The following is a 19436-nucleotide window of genomic DNA, read 5'->3' as shown; positions in this document are numbered from 1 at the left end:
CAGGCTACAGAAGAGCCAGGGGCTCTGACACAGAGAAAGACGACAGGCTTTTTAGGTGGGGAGGAAGCAGCAGGGAGTAAAGAGGGAGAGGAAGAAGGTGGTCATTAGGACTGACCCCGCCCGGCCTCATGGGCGGTTTGGCACATTGCATTGAGCTGTTGGCAGCAAGCGTCCGGTCCTGGAGGGGAGGCAAGGCAACAGCGAAGGCGAGGCCAAGGGCTCTGCCCCGCCCACCTGTCTGTGGACCCGCCTCCGTGGTACCCGCACATCTGCTCAGGGTGAGAATGCTTGGAGTTCTTGGGTGATTTGTGTAGGGTTAAGAATAAAAAAATATTTTCTGTTGAAATATGAAGGGAAAAAAACCCACCTTAAAAAACTAGACCTTTTAATCAGGAATGTAGATTTGAAAATGCGCCCCTAAGTCTTGTTTCCACAGTGTGTGAACAGCCCTGAAGGGGCGCCCTGTCAGTGAGGTGGGCTGGAGCCTGCCTGGTGCAAAGCTGTCCTCCTGGCACCCCACCCCGGACAGGGATAGGCAGTGCCTGCTGATGTCCCCTCCTCCTGGAGCAGATGGGGGCAACATCAAAGCTCCCTCTCCTAGAGCATCTTCCTGACAAGGGAGACAGCTGTGACACAGAGAGTAGCCCAGCCCGATGGCAAATGTGGCCCGGATGGCAGAGCCGAACCTTCCGCCCGAGGCCTCCGAGGTGGGGACAGGAGTCTGAGTTAGGCGAGAGCATTCTGTTCTTGGTACTTGCGCCGGCGGGCACAGCGGGGGCAGCCCTTCACCACGGCCTGGCAGCTCTGGTGGAAGACTGTCCTGCATTCATCACACCTGGAGAAAGGGGCAAGCGCTGCTTGTGCCAACAGGCCGGAGGCCTCCCCGGGGGCCCGAGGCTGCCCACTGCTCCTGACCAGAGCCCACGGTCAGGCCTGCAGGCTAGTACTACACCCTCTGGCGACAAAAGATTCTGGTAGCAAAGCTCACCAAGGCCATGCAATGCATGCTGGTTCCCTCTCTTCATTTTTTATAAGTGCTGCTGAGACTCACTACATGACTTCTTGCCTATGTTTAAGACACTGCAGTTTAGAAAGTTCAGGCCTAGGTCTGCTAAGGGGCTGAGTCTAGGCCAGGGAACACCTCCTGAGAGAGAGTTAGTGCTCCCACCAGTTCAGATTCCCACTCCCACGTGGGCTGGAGTGATGGTTTGGTGGATGAATCTGTCCATTTAGAGACATCTCAGAAAATGATAACTGGGGACAAGAATGATCACGATAGAAGCAGAGGCAGTGGCAGGTATCACCCACCAGGGGGCCACTTTGTGTCCGTCCTTGACCCGCACTCCAGGGCAGTAACTCATTTAGCCCTCCCTCAACCCATTCATAGATGACAAAACTGAGGCCCAGGAAGGTCCCCAACAGCATTCTGTGAGGTCTTGTCTTGTCCCCTTAGTTGGCCTGGGACTGGCCATGACTGCCCAGGGCATCAGCTGCTCTGAACAACCTCACCACCCCGTGGCACTGGCAGAGGGGATGTTAAGTGTGTTCCCACACAATAGCGTGTGGCCTGCCACCCTAGAATGCTGGGGCCAGCTGTGGGTAGGGCCGGGGGTGGCGTGGCTGGCTGGGTACCCTGCATACCTGACTGTGGTGTCAAACTCAAAGGGGAAGATGATGTCATGGTGATGGCAGATCTGGCAGATGAAGCCGCGCTGGGTGCACAGATCACAGTGGTAGACATGCTGGGAGGCAAATTCGATCAAGGCCTTGAGGAATCCTTCATACACCCCATCCGCGATCTATAGGGGAACACAAGCCGCAGGCCCTTCAGGGAGCCGTGCTGAGGCGAAGGCCATCTGCGAACCGTGGCCTGCTACTGCTCATGGAACCTGCCTGAGGAACTCCTACTCCACTGGAGGTGTCTTTCCACCTGGGCATGAAATTCTCCCCAAACCAGGCCAGCAGTACAGGCATCCAGCTCTTGGGCACACTGGGGCTAACGAGATTGACAGATGAGAGCCAAACCCACTGCTCCCTCCCTTGAGGAAAGGAATGTCTCAAACTCTCACTCCTGTGATCCTGGGCTTTGCTGTAGTGCCCGCTTATTCCAGGGGGGCTCGGGGCTCACTCACTGCCCCAGGAAGCAAGGGACAGCGGGACACCCATTCTGAGGTCCTGCAAAGCTGAAGACTGCAGTCTTGTCTTTGTGAACCTAGGTAAGAGCACCCCCATTTCCCTTTCTGATTTCTCCAGGAATGGGGTCCCTCTGGAGAGGTCTGGGAGGATGACTTTCTCACCTGCTGGAGGTCAGCAACACTGTACTTGTGGGGAGACTCCAAGAGATAATTCCTGTGGTTGAGCCTTCAAAGAAAACACAAGAGGTTCCTTAGAAGGTTCCCCGCCCAGGCCAACCTGTGTTTGTTTCCATTCCTTCAGCACTGCTAACCGGGCGTGAACACCTCCCACCTGGGCCTGGGTGGGGTGGTGGCTAGGAGAACAGCCAGCCAGCCTGGGCTGGAACCTGGGCTTCCAGGTGACTGACTAGCTGTAGAGACCTTGGGCAGGTTACTTACCTTCCCCGAGCCTCAGGTTTCCTTACCTGAGAAATGGAGCTGTTTTGAGGATTAAATAATTTACTTAAAGCATCTGGCACAGTGCCTAGCACACAGTAAACAATGAACAGTTACCTACTATAGTTGATAAACTTGTATTGCATAACTGAAATGTGCTAAGAGTAGAACTTAAATGTTCTACCAAAATACTTATTAATAAATAAATAAATAAGCAAATAAGGTAATGAATGTGTTGATTAAGCAGACGGGAGAAATCCTTTCACAATGTGTACAATCGTCACACTGTACACTCTAAATATCTTGCAATTTTGTCAATTATACTTCAATAAGGCTAAAAATATTTTTTTCAATTTAAATATATAAAAAAATAAACATCTATAAAAAATAAGAAGAGAATGATGAAAGCTAACAGTGGTACCGGGAACTGGGCTGAGAGCTTTAATCTATATATAAAAAATATCTATATATAAATAAACACATTTAATCCTCACAACAGCCCGCGGAGGCCAGCGCCACTATAATACTCACTTTAGAAGACCACATGGAGGACAGAGAGGTTAAATAACTTGCCTGTGGTCACGGAGCTAGTAAGCGGCAGAGCCTGCCTCCTTATCTACCCGGTGAATGCCTACAGGTGTTAGCTGTTGTCATTGCTGCCGCTATCATATATCAGGGACAGCGCTGGGACAGAAATGCACAGATGTGGCTTCTGCCCTCCTGTAGCCGCTGGTCTAGCCGAGGGACAGACATCCAAGCATCTGATTTCAGTGTCATGTGAGAGGAACCCCGTGAGACCTGACCTGTCCTAAGCACCACAGCAGATCCCATTTCAGAGGCGGGTGGGGAAGCGGGGAGACAGAGGACGAGGCTCAACCACCAGCCGGGCTCTGGTTTCTCCGCTGCTAATGGTGGAGAGTCCAGGGGCTATATCCTGAGGGATGGAGAGGAAACACCTGCAGAAAGCCCCTGGTACTAAAGCCCGCCTGACCTTGCTGTGTGCGTGGTGCTGGGGGTTCTACGGAAGATGCTCCAAGTCTAAGGAAGTTTGGAAACCTGCCCAGGATGCTCCAAACATCCGGGGGCAGGATGCGGCCAGGCCCTGGGCTGTCTGGAATGGGGGCTTGACTGTGGCTCACTCCACAGCCTCAGCTGTGGGCCAGGGGGAACCCAATCCTGGTGGAGGTGGCAAGTCCCACCAAGCAGCCAGGCAGATGACATTGTGCTGTGTGGGGTTAGGATGCCACCAACGGGACGCCCAGTTCACTATGCTGCTCTCCCTAAGAAAATCCCAGCTTTCTGGGAACAGGAAGCCGCCATTTATCACCAGGAAAACACAGGGGGTGGGGGGTGCACAAGCTGTCCCTGAGCTGGCAGGAAGGGTGGGGCTGATGTGGATGGAGAGTCACCTTTGGCATATGCTCTCTGTTCACAGTCACGGAAGCCCCGGGGGCCAGCCAGGCCCAGGGCCTTCCCTGTAAGCCGCAGTGCCCTGGGCCTGTCACACTCAGAGAGGCCTGACAACTGATGTAGGAGGTGAAGTCAGGGAGGAGTTCCCCTTGCCGGCCACAGCCCCTGGCTGGGTCCCCTGAGAGAAAGACCTGTCTGTTCCTTCTCAGCCCTCTCGTCCTGTCACCCTCTACCTTGGATGACTCAGTGCAGGCCTCACCTCCCGGGCCAATTACTACTGCTGCTGCCAAATTGGGTTTCTAAACTTTTGATCAGAATGTGACGGTCCCTTGCTCAAAACCCTTTAATGGCTCCCAACTGCTGGTAGAATACAACCCAAACACCTTTGGTGTTGCACACAGGACCTTCCAGGTCTGCCCCTGTGCCCACGGTCCAGCTGCACTGAGCCCTTCATGGGCGCTGGTGAGCCCCACTCCCAGCCCCTGCATGCTACTGGTCCCCTTAGCCGCAAAGCCGGGCCCTCCCTCCCCTTTGTTCTCCTTAGTGTTCTAAGCCCAGGTCACTGGGAACGCTGTTTTCCTGTGTGCGGACAGTGAGGTCTGGAGCGCTCTGACAGTCCCGGAGAGCGTGAGGAGAGGGCAGGCCCGGCTTTCTGTCTGGTCCTCCTTCATGCTGTTTCAATACTATCTTTGTAAAGAAGGAAAGCGGGGTTTTTTTTTCCTTAATGAAAAGAAAGAACTCCACAAACGCTCAGCTCAGATGCCATCTCCACCAGGAGCCCCCCTGGCCCTCCAGGCCCTGCCATGGCTGGGTTAGGTGGCACATGCCATGTGACCAGGGCTGTCTGCCTATGTCCCTTCCCAAACTCTGAGCCCCTCACGCAGCTTTCACCACAACTCGAAGGCCACATGAACACAGGGATGACTCGCCCCTTTTACAGACAAGAAAGCTGAGGTTCAGAGAAGTGAAGCAACTTCCCTAAGACACACAGCGGGTCTGAGCCGCGCAGAGGCCCCTCTCGTGCTCTTTCTCCTGCCTGTGCTGCTTCTGCAATGGACTTCCACAGTCACCGCCCTGCTTTCGTGAAGGCCGGGCACTCAGTAGGTGTGCAGGCCCACTGGAGGCCAGCCAGGGAGAGAGGCGGGACTACCCAGTACTCAGGCCCGGTCAGCCCCGATGGGTCAGTCCGGCTAATGACCAGACCGCTCAGCAAAGTGGAGACAAAGGAGTGAAGCCCGCACCCCGGCCCACTCTGCAGGCAGCTGGGCCCCTCAGGCCTGCAGAGGCTCCTCGACACCGGGGTCAGGGTCCCACCTGACCTGGAAGTTCACGACCCTGGTCATGGGGGGGTGCAGGGGCCCTGGGTCCTAGATTCTCAGAAAGGATGGGAGTGAGCCAAGCTGGACGCTGATGACGGAGGCAGACAGCCTCCCAGGGAAGCAGCCTTCAGGGGTCCCTCAAGGCAGCCCTCAGAGGGCTCTCTGTTCTTCCCGGCACTGTGGAGGGGACCTCTGCCTAAGAGAGAGCTCTCTGCTGGAGCCCCTCCTTGGGAGGCCCAGGAGACCTGCCCTGGGCACCACCCTGGCCCCACAGACCTGTGCACAAGTGGATCTGGGAGACTGGCAGCTGGGACTGGGGAGGCACAGCCCGTCAGGCAGGGGGTCTCTGTGCCAGCCCTGGGGGGAGAAGTGCTGGAGGAGGAACGCGGAGGGGCTCGTGAGCTGCTCTCAGTCACTAGAAACTCAGCAGTGAAGCCCACTTGGGCAGTAGGCACCAGCTGCACCTGCAGCCTGCTCTCCTGAAGCTCTCAGGACAGCACGGCCCCACAGGGACCACAGCCTGGGCTGTGACCTGGGTGCCAGGCACGGAAAGACGCTCTAAGTCCATGCTGAATGAAGCCCAGCTTCACCTTTCCTCCCTGTGCAAGCCCCGAGACCGAGACATTTCTTGAAGGGCATCCTGAGGGTTCCAACCCAATCTTGCCCTCTCGGGAGGGCTGCTGCCATGGACGGCAGCAAAGCAGCCATGGGATGGAGGGCCGGCCAGGGGAGGGGGGGTGGCCGGGGGGAAGGGAGGAGCCAGGCAACCAGCCCTTTGTGCAGTGGTGGTCAACCTGGTCCCTACCGCCCACTAGGGGGCGTTCCAACTTTCATGGTGGGCGGTAGCAGAGCAACCAAAGTATAAATAAAAAGATAGATTTAACTATAGTAAGTTGTTTTATAAAGATTTATTCTGCCAAACTTAGCAAAAATCCAACATAAAGTACTTGGTAAGTAATTATTATTATATGCTTTAACTTGCTGTAACTCTGCTTTATAAATTTTATAAAGTAAAGTTACTTCCCTACTTTATAAATCACCATTACTGTGGAACCGGTGGGCGGTTAGAAAATTTTACTACTAACAGAGATACAAAAGTGGGCGGTAGGTATAAAAAGGTTGACCACCCCTGCCTTTGTGGTCTGGCTCTCATTTGCCTGTCCAGCCTTCCTCTCACCACAGGTCCCTTCGCTCCTTGCTCCTCCAAAGTTCTCCCTGTGCTGTCCACGAATGAGGCCGTCATTGCCCATGCACATCGTTCCTTCTGTGTGGAACACCTTCCTGCTTCTCTTCCCGCTGTAACTCCTACTCATTCTGCAAGTCTCACCTTACACGTCAGTTCCTCCAGGAAGTGTCGCCTCTCCCTCCACTCCACCAATGGGGGAGGGCTGCACATCTGGGGCCCCCTACCGCTCTCTCCCAGCCCTCAGCCCCAGCTGTAGCTGCTTCATCTGCCTTCCCTGCAGGAGGGGAGGACCCGGCCTACCTCGTTCTGTGTTGTAGCCCATACACCTAGCCCCATGCTGGGCACATAGAATGTTCTCAGTAAATATTTGTTAAATGAGTTAGTGAGTGAATACATGCACAAATAAAAGCCACTCCTACTAAAGCACGTGGTAATTTCCCAGGGCCAGTGGGCAGCTCTCCGCCCAGCCCTGGCGCTCCTCCGGGAGGATGGCGGAGCGCGTCTGTGTGTCCGCGTCCAGGGTCTCACCTTTTGCTTAGCTCCTTCAGAGCTCCGCTTCGGCACAGGCCCAGGTAATCCCCCAGAAGCTTCAGCTGCTCCCGGCTCCTCCCGATGAGATGCATCCGCTCCTCGTGTTCGTACAGAGACGGGTTCACCAGCTGCAGGTTGATGAGGGGATGGGCCCAGATCTGTGTCAGGAACTTCAAGGCCTGCCGGCAGATCTGGGGACAAGACCAGGCAACGGAGGCAAAACAGAAAGGCCACTCAGTGAGCACCTGTGGGCTGGACAGTATAGTACCTGCTCACGCACCCTGCAACCACCCTCCAAGGGTGGTGGCACCTTCTTCACTTTACAGATGAAGAGACTGAGGTTCAGAGAGGTGAAGTGACTTGTCCTGAGACCACAGCTCATAAATGCCAAGAGTTGAACCCAGTTTACCTGACCCCCAAACCTTGTCCCTCTATGGTACCAGCTGCTGCCCCTCCCAGACCGTGCTTGGGTGGAGGGGCCCCTCTCCCCCTGGGCTTCACAGACCCTTCCTACTCCTTCCTCTCCTCCCAGCCCCCAGCTTCCTGCCTAAAGGAAACGGGCACTGTCCTCTGGGCTGACTCAGGAACCAGGTGACTGGTCTGAGTCAGGCTCCAAGCACAGGAAGCCACAGATCAGACACAGCTTAGAAAGGTTTCCCCAGTCCTCTCAGCTCTGCCAGCAGTGCCACCCAGGCCTCCCCCAGGGCTCCCCCGGGGCTCTGTGCAGAGTTCAGTGATCAATCTCAGCCTCTCCCACCTGATAGGACGGTGAACATCCCGCCCTCAGGCCAAAACCTAACGCCAAAGCCAGTTTCTGAGCACCTACTATTTGCTAGGTCCTAGGCTGAGGACCTTGAGCAGATCCTTTCTTCATCCTCCTAACAACCCAAAGGGGAAGGTGGCATCACCCCCACTTTATTGTTGAGGAAACTGAGGCTCAGAGAAGCTAAGTGGTTTATCCAACCCATTAGTACAAAACGGAGACCAGGTCTAAACAAGGTGTCACCTCTGCACACCTGGCTACCACACTAGCTAACAGAAGCTTCTCTTCTGCAGTCATCCCCTCACTGTGACAAGACAAATGGAAGACATGAGATGGTCCCCACTGTCAACTACTGTGCAGTAGTTAGGAGTCGGGCTTTCTGGTCAGAGTTGGATCTAAGTCCTGGCTCTACTACTTCCTAGCTGGAGGACCTTGTAAAACTTCCTTAACCTCTCTGTGACTCAGTTTCCTCATGTGTAAAAAGGAACAAAATAAAAGCACTTGTCTCCTGGGATTGAGTTGAGATTAAAAAATAATCCATGTAAACTCCCGTCATGTAGCACATCCTCAATAGGGCAGCCACCAGATTCTGAGTGTCTGTTGTTGGCCAGCTGCCTCCACGGGGTCGGAAATGTAACAGGGACCTCAAGAGACTGTAACAGCAGTGGGGGAGGGACCAGGGAGGCCTCTGGCCTCTTGTCTCCCAGTTCCAGTGGTATCTCTCGCCTCCCTAGCAATGGACAACTCCTTCTTTCCCATTTGCCAGAGGTACATGCCCCAGCCAATGGGCAGCCCAGTGGCAAAACCCCGGTGACTTGGGTCAAGCTGCTGTTCCCTAGCCCTGGCCCACCCTGCCCACAACTCAGCCTCAGGCCTTGGGTGAGGCTCAGATGAAATGACACAAGGAATGTGTGCTGAGACTGCCAAGCTCGGCAGATGGGCAGGGGCTCTGTGCTCCCAGGGACTGTTTCTATCCTGTGGGTGTGGAGGAGACAGACAAAGACAGCAGCCCCGGCCCTGGCCTCACATCCTGCCAAGTGCCAGGCAGGCCTCACACGGTGGGTCAGCCAGAGTGGTAACGGTGAGCAACAAGGCCTCTACCCCACGAGCCAGCACTTTCCAGTTTGAATTTCCCTGTCTTTTCCAAGCCAGTGATCCTTTTTATTTTCCAATAAATTTTATTTATTGGTTAATTTTTAGAGAGAGAGGAGGAGTGGGGGGGAGTGAGAGAGAGAGACTAAGAGAGCGGGGTGAGACATCAAGTTATTGTTCCACTTATTTACGCATCCATTGGTTGATTCTTGTATGTGCCCCAACCAGGACTGAACCTGCAATGTTGGCGTATCAGGAAAATGCTCTGACGAACTGAGCTACCCAGCAAGGCCAAACCAGGGATCTTTGAGAGGAGAGCTGGATATTTCCCAATCTCAGCTATGCCAAGAAAAGTAATGCAATTTTCTAGGGGGAAGAAGGAAGTGGCAGAGAATTATAGCAATGAATAAGGAAATGGCTCAACAGAAGTATCCAGGTGTCATAAATACCGAGTGTGTTTTATGTTCAAAGGGTTCTTTGCATTTGTGGTGATTTTGAGGTTTAGTTTTCTCCATGTAATTGGTTAAACACTTAATGCTGAGTGTAGGGGTGGTGATGCGGTAACCAACAAAGAAGCCAAGTAAAGCTAACATCTTTGGGGTTCCCGCCCCAGGGGGGTGGAGGTTGGGGTGGCACAGACTCTGAGGCTCACGTTCCCTGGGTTCCGATGAAGACATGTCACATGTCAAGGCTGCATGGACCCTGATCGTGTGAATTAGGGGCAGAAGGTGTGACAGGCCTCAGGAGAGGGGAAGGGCACATTGCAAGTGACTGGAGGACATTGTCTCCTTTGGTCCTCACACAAGCCTGAATGGACAGTGATTAATCACCATTTCCATATGAGGAGGCCGAAATGAAATAATTGCTCATGTTAACACAGCCAGAAAAGTGGGTGAGCTCAACTGGAGAAGAGGAAAACCTGAACGGTCTTAGGATACATCTTTGTCAAAAGTGGTTGGTGAACATAAGAAAGTACCGAAGATGTAACACTAAGTAAATAAAGCATGTTATAAAGCAATGAGTCCAGGATAACCCCAAGTTTACAAAAAGTAGATGTGTATGTAAACAGAAGCATGGTGTGGACAAAAATGGGCCACTAAATCTAATTGTAAGTAACCTCACAAGATGATCTGATCATAAATCCCTAACCAGGCAGGTGGGTAGCCATGCCCCAGGCCTGTAACTTCTTTAGTAAAAGGCTTATCTTTGCCTTCAGCAAGCCCTATCTATTGTTTCTGCCCATCTAGGTTAACACTGAGATGCCTCCTTTCAAACCCTTCCTTCTAAAGTGTTACAGCCCTCAAAACATCACATAATCCTGTTAACTATCCCGTAACCCAATCCCTGCCTTGCTTTCTCCCACCTTCATGTCCTCTTCATTACCTTCCCTCTTTAATTCCAACATATAAAAGAAAGCGCCAAACTGCCATTCTCTAGGCAGGCGTCCCCAAACTACAGCCCGCAGGCCACAATTTGGCCCCCTAAGGCCATTTATCCAGCTCCCCGCCGCACTTCCAGAAGGGGCAACTCTCTCATTGGTGGTCAGTGAGAGGAGCACTGTATGTGGGAGTCCTCCAATGGTGTGAGGGACAGTGAACTGGCCCCCTGTGTAAAAAGTTTGGGGACCCCTGCCTAGAGCATTTGAGGTCTTGATTCCTGGTAACTGTATTAGTTTCTTATGTTGTCAGGTTCTTATGATGACAACAGAAAGGCTGACTGCTCCAAGTGGAAGTGCAACCAGCTAGTTAGCCCGTCCATCAACCATCCATCCATCCATCCATCCATCCATCCATCCATCCATCTGGTTACTGGTGCCTTAAACCGTTCTGCCCAAAGCCAATGGGAGCTGCAGAAACCCATCCTCAGACTCCCGCCTGAAGACCAGGGCAGGCACTGACAGAGCTCTGCGCAGGGGCTACAGACCAGCACCAAGTTTTTTCTTGGTTGGTTCATGTTCCCTGGGTTCTGATGAAGACACGTCACATGTCAAGGCTGCATGGACCCTGATCATGTGAATTAGGGGCAGAAGGTGTGACAGACCACATCGTGAGTGACCCTACCCTCCCTAGAGCCAAACTCTTCCCAACAGATGAACAGCAGTAGCAAAGAGGAATGCACGTTTCTCTGTCATTCAGCAGCCCTGTGTGGTCACCACGGGCTGGGCTCAAGACTTACCGGGCGCTTGGTGAGGTCCCAGTTGTGGATGATCCTGGCTGGAATCACCGAGGCATCGTCTTGGTGGCAGAAGTCACAGTAATAGAGGCCAGAGAAGGCACAGAGCTTAGGTCGTACAAACGAGAAGCCGATCTGCCGGGAGCAGCCTGGGGAGAGGGACGGCGGGACAGTGAGCAGTGGCGGCCCGTCAGCTCCTGAGTAACACAGAAGCTGCTAAGGTGGAAAGGGGCTGCTATTTACGGAAAGGATAAGGGTAAAAAAGGAGAGTACAAAGAGAAGAACAGCTACCACTTAGAAGCAACCCTAATAATTAATCTTGACAACAAAACACACAGTTTCCTCACCAGCTGAAGGAACTGATGCCCAGAGAGGTTAGGAAACCTGCTGCCACACAGCGGTTAGGTAGCACAGCTGGGATGCTAAGTGGGTTGGGTTGGGCCTAGAGGTGCATTCTCCTATACCTAGTGGCATTCCTCAGTGTCCCCACTGCTTGCTCACAAATGCCAACCTCTCCTAGGTCTGTCCCTTCACTGGGGCCCGGAAACAGAAGCAACTAAGCCAGGGCCTTGGCAAGCAGAGAAGGGGCTGGGGCCAGGGGGCCAGGCACAGAGAGTGGGCAGGAAGGCAGCAGCAGGCAGGGCAGTCTGGACACTGCCTGGAGCCAGCTTGAAGCCAGAGCTGCTGGATACCAGGACAGTGATGTGGGGCCCAGCTTCAGCCCCTCAGCTGGAGGTCCCTCCAAGCAGGGAGCAGAGGGAGTGGGCGTCAGTGTGCCCTGGGCAAAGCAAAGGCCTGGCCTAAATCCTGAGCACATGCCAGCCTCCCACGGGGCCAGGGGAAAGTCTCTCTGGCCTCAGGACTAGGAAGACCGGCTGCTCTGCTTACCTATGGCCTCATCCTGACCCTCACCGAATTTGTGCCAGGTTCCATTTCAGTATCTGTACAATTCAGCCACTACTGGCTATTCTGTGGGGTTATTACAAAATTTAATTAAGACAGGTTTTGAAAGTGCCCTGCAAACTATGAAATACAAGCCAAAGGACAGTGGTGTCCACCTGGCCACTGAGCTGTGCCTACAGAGAGAAAGCCCAGGCTCCCCAGTTCCTGTCTCGCCCACAGGCTGGCGGGTATCAGAGACTGCGAGCATTCATTCACACCAAGCGTGACTTGCCTTGCAGGGGTAGGGGTGGGGGGGCTGCCTGCAGTGTTCCGTAGGAAGCTCTGCTTTGCCTAGCTTCCTCCATCCTCCATGGGCACTGACCACAGACCACTTCCTCCCAGACGCCTGAAGCAGGCTTTCCCCTCCAGCCCCACGGGCTCTGCCCTGATAGGACAGCTTCTGAACCACTGCAGCCCCATCTGTTGCTCTGAGGCCCTGCAGCAGGCGAGCTTCTCACAGCCCACCGGGAAGGCCCAGGGCCATGCAATGGCTGGCTGTACTGGGAGGGGAGGCGGGGCTGGGGTTGGGGGTGGAGGAGAGCTAAAGAGGGACATCAGCGTAGAATGTGCAGCTGCCTTGAAAACTGGGAAGAAGGGCCTGTGGGGACCTGGCGAAGGTCACAGGTACTGGGACAAACATGGTCCTTACCTGGCTCCACCACTTACCAGCTGTGTGAATCTGGGACAAGTTCTTACTAGCCCGGTGACTCAGTTTCCTCAGCTATAAACAGGTAATATAAATAATAATACCTATCCCTACAGGGCGGTTGTGAGGATTAAATAAGACAATCCAAATAAAGCATCTCATCAGCGCCCAGCATAGAAGAATTAGGTTTGATTATATAATGATATAGCAGATATACTGACTTAGAATAATATCCATAATAATATCCATAATTTTTAACTCGAAAAAAAACCCCAAGTTGCAGCATGACCAGTGGTGGCACAGTGGACAGAGCGTTGACCTGGAGTGCTAAAGACCCAGGCTCAAAACCCCTGGGTTGCTGGCTTGAGTGCGGGATCATAGACATGACCCCACAGTTGCTGGCTGGAGCCCAAGGTCGGTGGCTTGAGCAAGGAGTCACTGGCTAGCACGTACGAGAAGCAATCAATGAACAACTAAAGCAACACAACTACAAGTTGATGCTTCTCATCTCTCTCCCTTCCTGCTTGCCTGTGTCTCTCTTGTTAAAATAAACAAAAAACAAGTTGCAGAATATACATGGCTATGCTGTCCACACGGTGGCCATGAGACTGTGTGGTGTCCTTTTAAATTTAAATCCATTTCAATTAAATAAAATAAAAAATTCAGTTCCTTAGTCACACTAGCCACATTTTACATACTCAGTAGCCCATGTGGCTTGTAGCTATTATATTGAACAGCACAGATCTAGGGCATTTTCATCCTCATAGAAAGTTGTATTGGACAGTGCTGAGTAGGATGAGCCCGGTTTTGTAATTAAAAAGAATTGTGTGCACCTGTAAAAATGTGCAAAACTATTTGAAAGGGTACCATGCTCCTGCTCTAAAATGTGATAATGTTGTAATATGATAACGAAGGGAGTGAAGAGCTTAGCTCCCTGGAACTCCCCGAGCTGAGAGAGGCACACCGCGGAGCTGCCACCCACAGTCTCACCCCTGAACCGGGGGTGGCAGGAGGGGGAAGGGACAGAAGCTCCCGCAAGCAGGGCTGCCAGGAGGAGCAGATGCTATTTGCTGCAACTGCTGCAAATGGCTGCAAACAGCCTCATTTGCTGCAACATTCCACGGGTGGGATGGGGCCCCTCATGAAGGAACAGGAAGGGGTGCAGAGCCTAAAGAGGAAACCCCTGCAGAGGCAGAGGGGGGCTGGCAGGCTGCGGCTAGCGGGAGGGCAAGTCCGCACCTGCGCAGAAGCAGCACTGGGAGTCGAGGCCCTTCTCGGTGGGGATGGCCACCAGGTACTGCAGCAGGAAGCCGTTCTCCCCGGTGGTGAACTTGAGCACCTCCTGACAGTTTTCATCCAGACTCCCGCCCAGTGTCACTGCCTCCTCGGCCGTCTCCAAGTAGGACGCCAAGACCTTGCGCACCAGATCCCTCCACAAGGCGGCCTCCTCGGCATTGCCCGCCTGCAGCTTCAGGATGGCCTTGGCCGTGATGATTTTGAAGAAGGCTGGGCCCCCGAGGCTCGTGTCTGGCAGGATATCTCGGATGGTCTCAACTCCATGGCTGTCACTTAACATCTTTTCATTGTTTCTCACGCGGAAGCATTTCAGGGATTCCAAGGACAGGGAGAAAATAAAGGGTGTCCAGGTCCTGTCGGCATACAGGTATAAGAGGGATTCTTTAATAGCGTCTGGCTCGGGAACTTGGGCAGAGGACCAATCGAACTGCATGCCCTGGAGGGTTTCAGGCTCCGTGAGCAGGTCCGAGTGGGAGGGGAGGCCACCCTGGAGGCCTTCGGGGAGGTCACTGGGCTGCTCTGGGTACTGGATGTTCACCCACTCGTCCTCCTGCTGAGGCCGGCACTTCTGCAGGGCCTCCCGCACCCGGTCCAGCCAGTCCTCGGCCTCATCCTGGGAGGAGGCCCGCAGGGTCAGCTTCTTGCCGGAGAAGACCAGCTCGAAGCGGCCGTCGCTGTGGGCCGGCCCCACAGACTCGCAGCGCAGCAGGGAGCAGTTCTCCACACAGGTGCGCTCCTCGCCGTTAAGGTAGAGGCGGAACTCCAGTGGGGAGAGCTCGCAGAAGAGCTCCTTCCAGATGCCCATGGCCCCCCGCCGCTCCACGGTGCCCAGCTTCAGGAGACCCCGGAACGGGTTGGACAGTCCTGGAGGCAGAAAGAAGCACTTTAGACAATGGGCCTGTCCCTTTATCACCCAAGAAAAAAAACCTCTGGAGCCCAAGGTCCTGTGGTAGGTGCAGACAAGATGACGGCCAACAGAACACAGCCTGCCACTTTTGCTCTGAGGGAGACAGCAGCCACTGCGGAGTGTCAGGCAGAGTCACATGATCTGACATATTCTAGATGGGGGAGCCACTCCGCTCAGGTGCGGAAGGACTGCAGGGAGAGAGAGAGCAGGTAGGAGGCTACTGCAGTAACCAGGCTGGGATGCCAGTGCACCCCATGAGGTGGTGGAGGTGGTAAGACGTGGAAGATTCTGGATATGCCAACAGGATTTGCTGGCAGATTCTGTACATGATGTGGAAGAAAGAAAATCAAGGATAACTCTAAGATTTTTAGCCCAAGACCTGTGAGGATGAAGTTGGCCATTTTATGAGCTGAGAAACACCAGGAGGGGAGCAGGTTTGGAGTGGGAGAATCGGAAAGTCACTTTTGGACATGTCAACATTGAGAAACTATTAGACACGTGTGGAGCTGATGGAGATCTGAATCTGAAGTTCAACGGCAAGGACCATGCTGGAGATAATTGGAGAGTTGTTGGCATCAAGCCCTTAAAAGTAGTGGGTAGGCCTGACCAGGTAGTGGCTCAGTGGATAGAGCGTCGGACTGGGATGCAGAGGACCCAGGTTCGAGACCCCGAGGTCGCCAGCTTGAGCACGAACTCATCTGGTTTGAGCAAAAGCCAAACAGCTTAGACCCAAGGTCACTGGCTCCAGCAAGGGGTCACTCGGTCTGCTGAAGGCCCACGGTCAAGGCACATATGAGAAAGCAATCAATGAACAACTAAGGTGTTGCAACGCGCAATGAAAAACTAATGATTGATGCTTCTCATCTCTCTCCATTCCTGGTCTGTCTGTCCCTCTCTGACTCACTCTCTGTCTCTGTAAAAAAAAAAAAAAAGTGGGTGGGGAGGACAGGCAGAGCTGGCCTCACTATAAACAGAACATATAGGGCACTAAACACACAGCTGGTCTGATAAAGCCCCCAGATCAGTTATTAATAATCTGAGACAGAGGCCTTGGGAAGAAGCACGTGCAACTCAGGGGCCTTCAAGATGCACAGTTTGCTCTGGGCTAGAAAGACCCAAGAGTTCTGTATAATAAAGAGTTACGGGGTAGTTTCTGGGAAAACATTTTCCATTTCAATATATGAAATAGTACTTTTGTATTCTGTAGGCAATTTGGGGCATTAGTTTTCAAGATTGTATGAGGAAATACCGTACCCTTCCTGCCATGCTTTCTTGAATTACTCAGCAAGGGTGTTCCTCATTACATTTTGGGATGAGGATTCTCTTGTGAGAAGACACTACCGACTGGTCTGGGAAAGAGGACTCGAGAGCCGTTTCCTGAAACCACGGTGCCCTGCGGGAGGCCGGGACTCTGCTGTCACCTACCCATCTGCCTGCGGTGCACCACCCTGAAGTTCCTGGGCTCTTGCACCGTGGCTGCCCCGCCCACTGTGCTTCCTGCAGAAGGCGCACACGCTTTGTCCAAGGCCCCCATGGAGGAGCTTTTCCTTGGTCCTTGAGAAAAATGCCTGAGGAGACTGGGCCTGGCCTCGGGAGTCCCTCCGGAAGAAGCTATGGCGCCATCTGGAGGGCTCTCTGGGAGTCGCTCTTGGGGAGGCCGGTAGAAGTCGTCTTCCGAGATCCAGCTCTTGCTCTTCTGTTGGGAAAGAAGTAAAGATATAGGCTTTTTAACTTTTTAAAAAACATTGAGACATGACTCACACATCATAGAATTAACGTATTGCAAGTGTACAATTCAGTAATTTTCATATATTCACAGAATTGGGCAACTATTACCACTAAGTTTAGAACATTTTCATTATTCATAAAGAAACCCCATTCCCATTAGCAATCACTTCCTATTTCCCCTCAACTCGGGTTCTAGGCAACCAACAATCTACTTTCTGTTTTCATAGATTTGCCCATTTCCGACATTTTGTATAAATCGAATCTTATATGTGGTCTTTTGTGCCTGGCTTCTCTCCCTTAGCACAAGGTCAAGGCTCGCCCATGCTGTGGCATGGATCAGTACTTCATTCCTTTTCATTACCAGGTATTAATCGAATGCATGAATGTACCACATTTTGTTAATCTACTCATCAGTTCATGGACATTTGGGTTTCTTTCCATTTTTAGGCAATTACGAATAATGCTGTGAACATTCATGCACAAATTTTTGCATGGAGGTGTCATCTAATCTCTTGTGTACATACCTAGGAGTGGAATCAATGGGTCATGTGGCAACTAGGTCTAACTTTTTGAAAAACTTCCAAATTGTTTTCCTAAGTGGCTGCACCATTTACATTCCCACTAGCCACACATGTATGAGGGTTCCAATTTCTCCTCACCCTCTCCAACTTTTGTTATCTGTTTCTTTTTTATTTTCTTAAGCCTTCCTGACGGGTGCGCAGAACAACCTTGTGATTTTGATTTCCATTTCTCTAATGTCTAATGACACCGAGCATCATTTCATGTGCTTACTGGTCACCAGCATATCTTCTTTAGAGAAATGTCTATTCAAATCCTTTGTACATTTTAAAATTGGTTTATTTATATTTTTGTTCTTGTATGGTATTATGAATTAAATTTGTGTCCCTCCCCCAAAGATATCTTGAAATCCTAATCCTCTCTACCTTACTTTGTGACCTAATTTGGAAATTGGTCCAAATTTCAAATTTAACTGATTTAACTAATTATAAATGCAATTAGTTGAGATGAGCTCATAGTGGGTTAGAGTGGGCCCTCCATCCATTGTGACTGGTGTCCCTGCAAGAGGAGAAAAGACACACACAGAGAGAAGAATGCCAAGTGAAGACAGACTCACAGAGGGATGTGGTGGAACGGGACTCAAGCATGTACAAGCCGAGGAATGCCAAGGACTGCAGGTGGCTCCAGACACTAAGAGAAAACATGGAACAGACTCTCCTTGAGCCCGGAAGAAATCAACCCTGCTAACGTGGATTTTGGACTTGTAGCAGAGACTACATTTCTGTTTTTACGCCTCTCAGCAGGAAGGAGAGTCCTCACTGGCCACCCCTGCCTCTGCTCTGCTCTGCACTCCCGAGGAGGACCCCCGGCCCCCGCAGCCGGGCTGACCCTTTCCCTCGGCTGCTCTCTCTCCGAGTCTGAAGTTGCTCACTGGCTGGGGGAAGCGGAGTGGGTCTGGGGTCAGGGGCTTTGAGAATGGATTCTAGCTTTATTTTTTTCATGATTTCAAGCACTCCCTGCCTTTCTGTGCCTAAGTGTGTAACAGCAGAGGTAAGGAAGCTGGCTGGGCCACAGGACACGGTTGTCTACACACAGGAAATGAGTCACACAGGGAGTGGGACCGGCCCAGCTGTTCTGTGAGTACCACCAACCTCAACCTGCTGTTGCTATTTCCAACCCTTAAATCCAGGCTGCCCTCCCTGTTCCCCTAGACAGGGAAGGGGAGTAGGACTGGGGCTTCCCCCAGGATTGGTTTACATAATTTAATTCATTCAGATGCTGTTAGACTCCTTCAGCCAAGAGTGAGAGTTCTGAGCCAGGAACTGGGGGATGGGGGTGGGGGCTCACAGAGCTGGGCCTCCAGGGCTTCCTCTGAAAACCCTCAGACTTGGCAGGTGCTTCCTTCTGCCAGCGATAGGACAACATGTCAGCGAGGGTGTCTCCAGGGGGTCATTTACAACACAGGCTCCTGAACAAAGCCTGCCTAAGTCATAGGTCATCGAGACTCAGGGGAACTCCCCAAGGAAAAGGGGCCGGAGCAACCTCCTAGCTGTCTAGGTAGCCTCATGGGGCCTAGCACACACACCTGGGACACTGTGACCTCCCAGGCCCTGCTAATGGCACCAATGGGAGACACCACTATCCCTACGACTCAGCTCAGAGGTCACCTACCACCCCCTCCTGGAAGCTTTCCTTACCTGTCCCCAGCCCACCCACCTCCCATCCCTGGCCTGGGTGAGGAAACCCCTGTCCCACCCTGGGGTTCCATGGCATTCTGAACTTAGCCCCATCCTAGCACCTACAAAGCTGTTTGGAACAGTCATTTTTCTTTGTCCTGGCATAGAGTTATAACAGATGAAAGAACAAATCTTGACTTCCCCACAACATCCTTAAGATAAGATAACAAGGGTGGTGTGAGGAAACTGGTAGGCCGGAGACAGACGCAGATTCTGACACGGTGTACGCTCACTGGTGAGGGCTCCTCTGTCCGCAGCGGAGAGGGGGGCTACCAGGAAATGGCCCGACGTGCTCCAGTGACCACAGGTCAGCCACCCGGAAGTCATACTCCAGGGAAAACCTTTTGTTCTCTTAAGCAACGTGGAAAAACAGTGGGAACACTGGGTCCCTGGAGCTTCTAAACACGGGCCTGGACTAAGCCCTGTGGCGGCGCCCCACATCAGGGTCCCCGGTTATAGAGTGGGGAGGGCCGTGGGGGAGAGAGGAACGCACCACTGTCTCCCTTCTCCCTCCACTTTCAGGCCACCTCCCGACCTCCTGCGCACTCAGAGGCCCACATCTGGCCTACCCCTTTAACAATGGGGAAAAGTCACCACGGATAAAGAATGGCACCTGCCA

The 19436-nt window shown here is 52.7% G+C and overlaps 1 protein-coding gene across 4 annotated transcripts in view; it reads right to left on the bottom strand.

The window, feature by feature from the left end:
• Positions 1–368: 368 nt before the first annotated feature.
• PLEKHM1 (pleckstrin homology and RUN domain containing M1) overlaps positions 369–19436 on the bottom strand; it is a 46429-nt gene continuing 27361 nt past the window's right edge. For all 4 annotated transcript variants that reach the window (XM_066263387.1, XM_066263386.1, XM_066263388.1 and 1 more), the window contains exons 6-12: positions 16260–16530; positions 13871–14791; positions 11047–11192; positions 7014–7207; positions 2298–2361; positions 1642–1799; positions 369–835 (exon numbers count right to left, since the gene is read on the bottom strand). In XM_066263387.1, coding sequence (XP_066119484.1) covers positions 727–835; positions 1642–1799; positions 2298–2361; positions 7014–7207; positions 11047–11192; positions 13871–14791; positions 16260–16530 — 1863 coding nt within the window. In that variant the 3' untranslated portion in view covers positions 369–726. The remainder of the gene's footprint in view (positions 836–1641; positions 1800–2297; positions 2362–7013; positions 7208–11046; positions 11193–13870; positions 14792–16259; positions 16531–19436) is intronic.

Source organism: Saccopteryx bilineata, chromosome 2, assembly GCF_036850765.1.
Source record: "Saccopteryx bilineata isolate mSacBil1 chromosome 2, mSacBil1_pri_phased_curated, whole genome shotgun sequence".
Taxonomy (NCBI): domain Eukaryota; kingdom Metazoa; phylum Chordata; class Mammalia; order Chiroptera; family Emballonuridae; genus Saccopteryx; species Saccopteryx bilineata.
The sequence above is the reverse complement of the archived record's forward strand: the minus strand, read 5'-3'. Positions and strand labels throughout refer to the sequence as shown.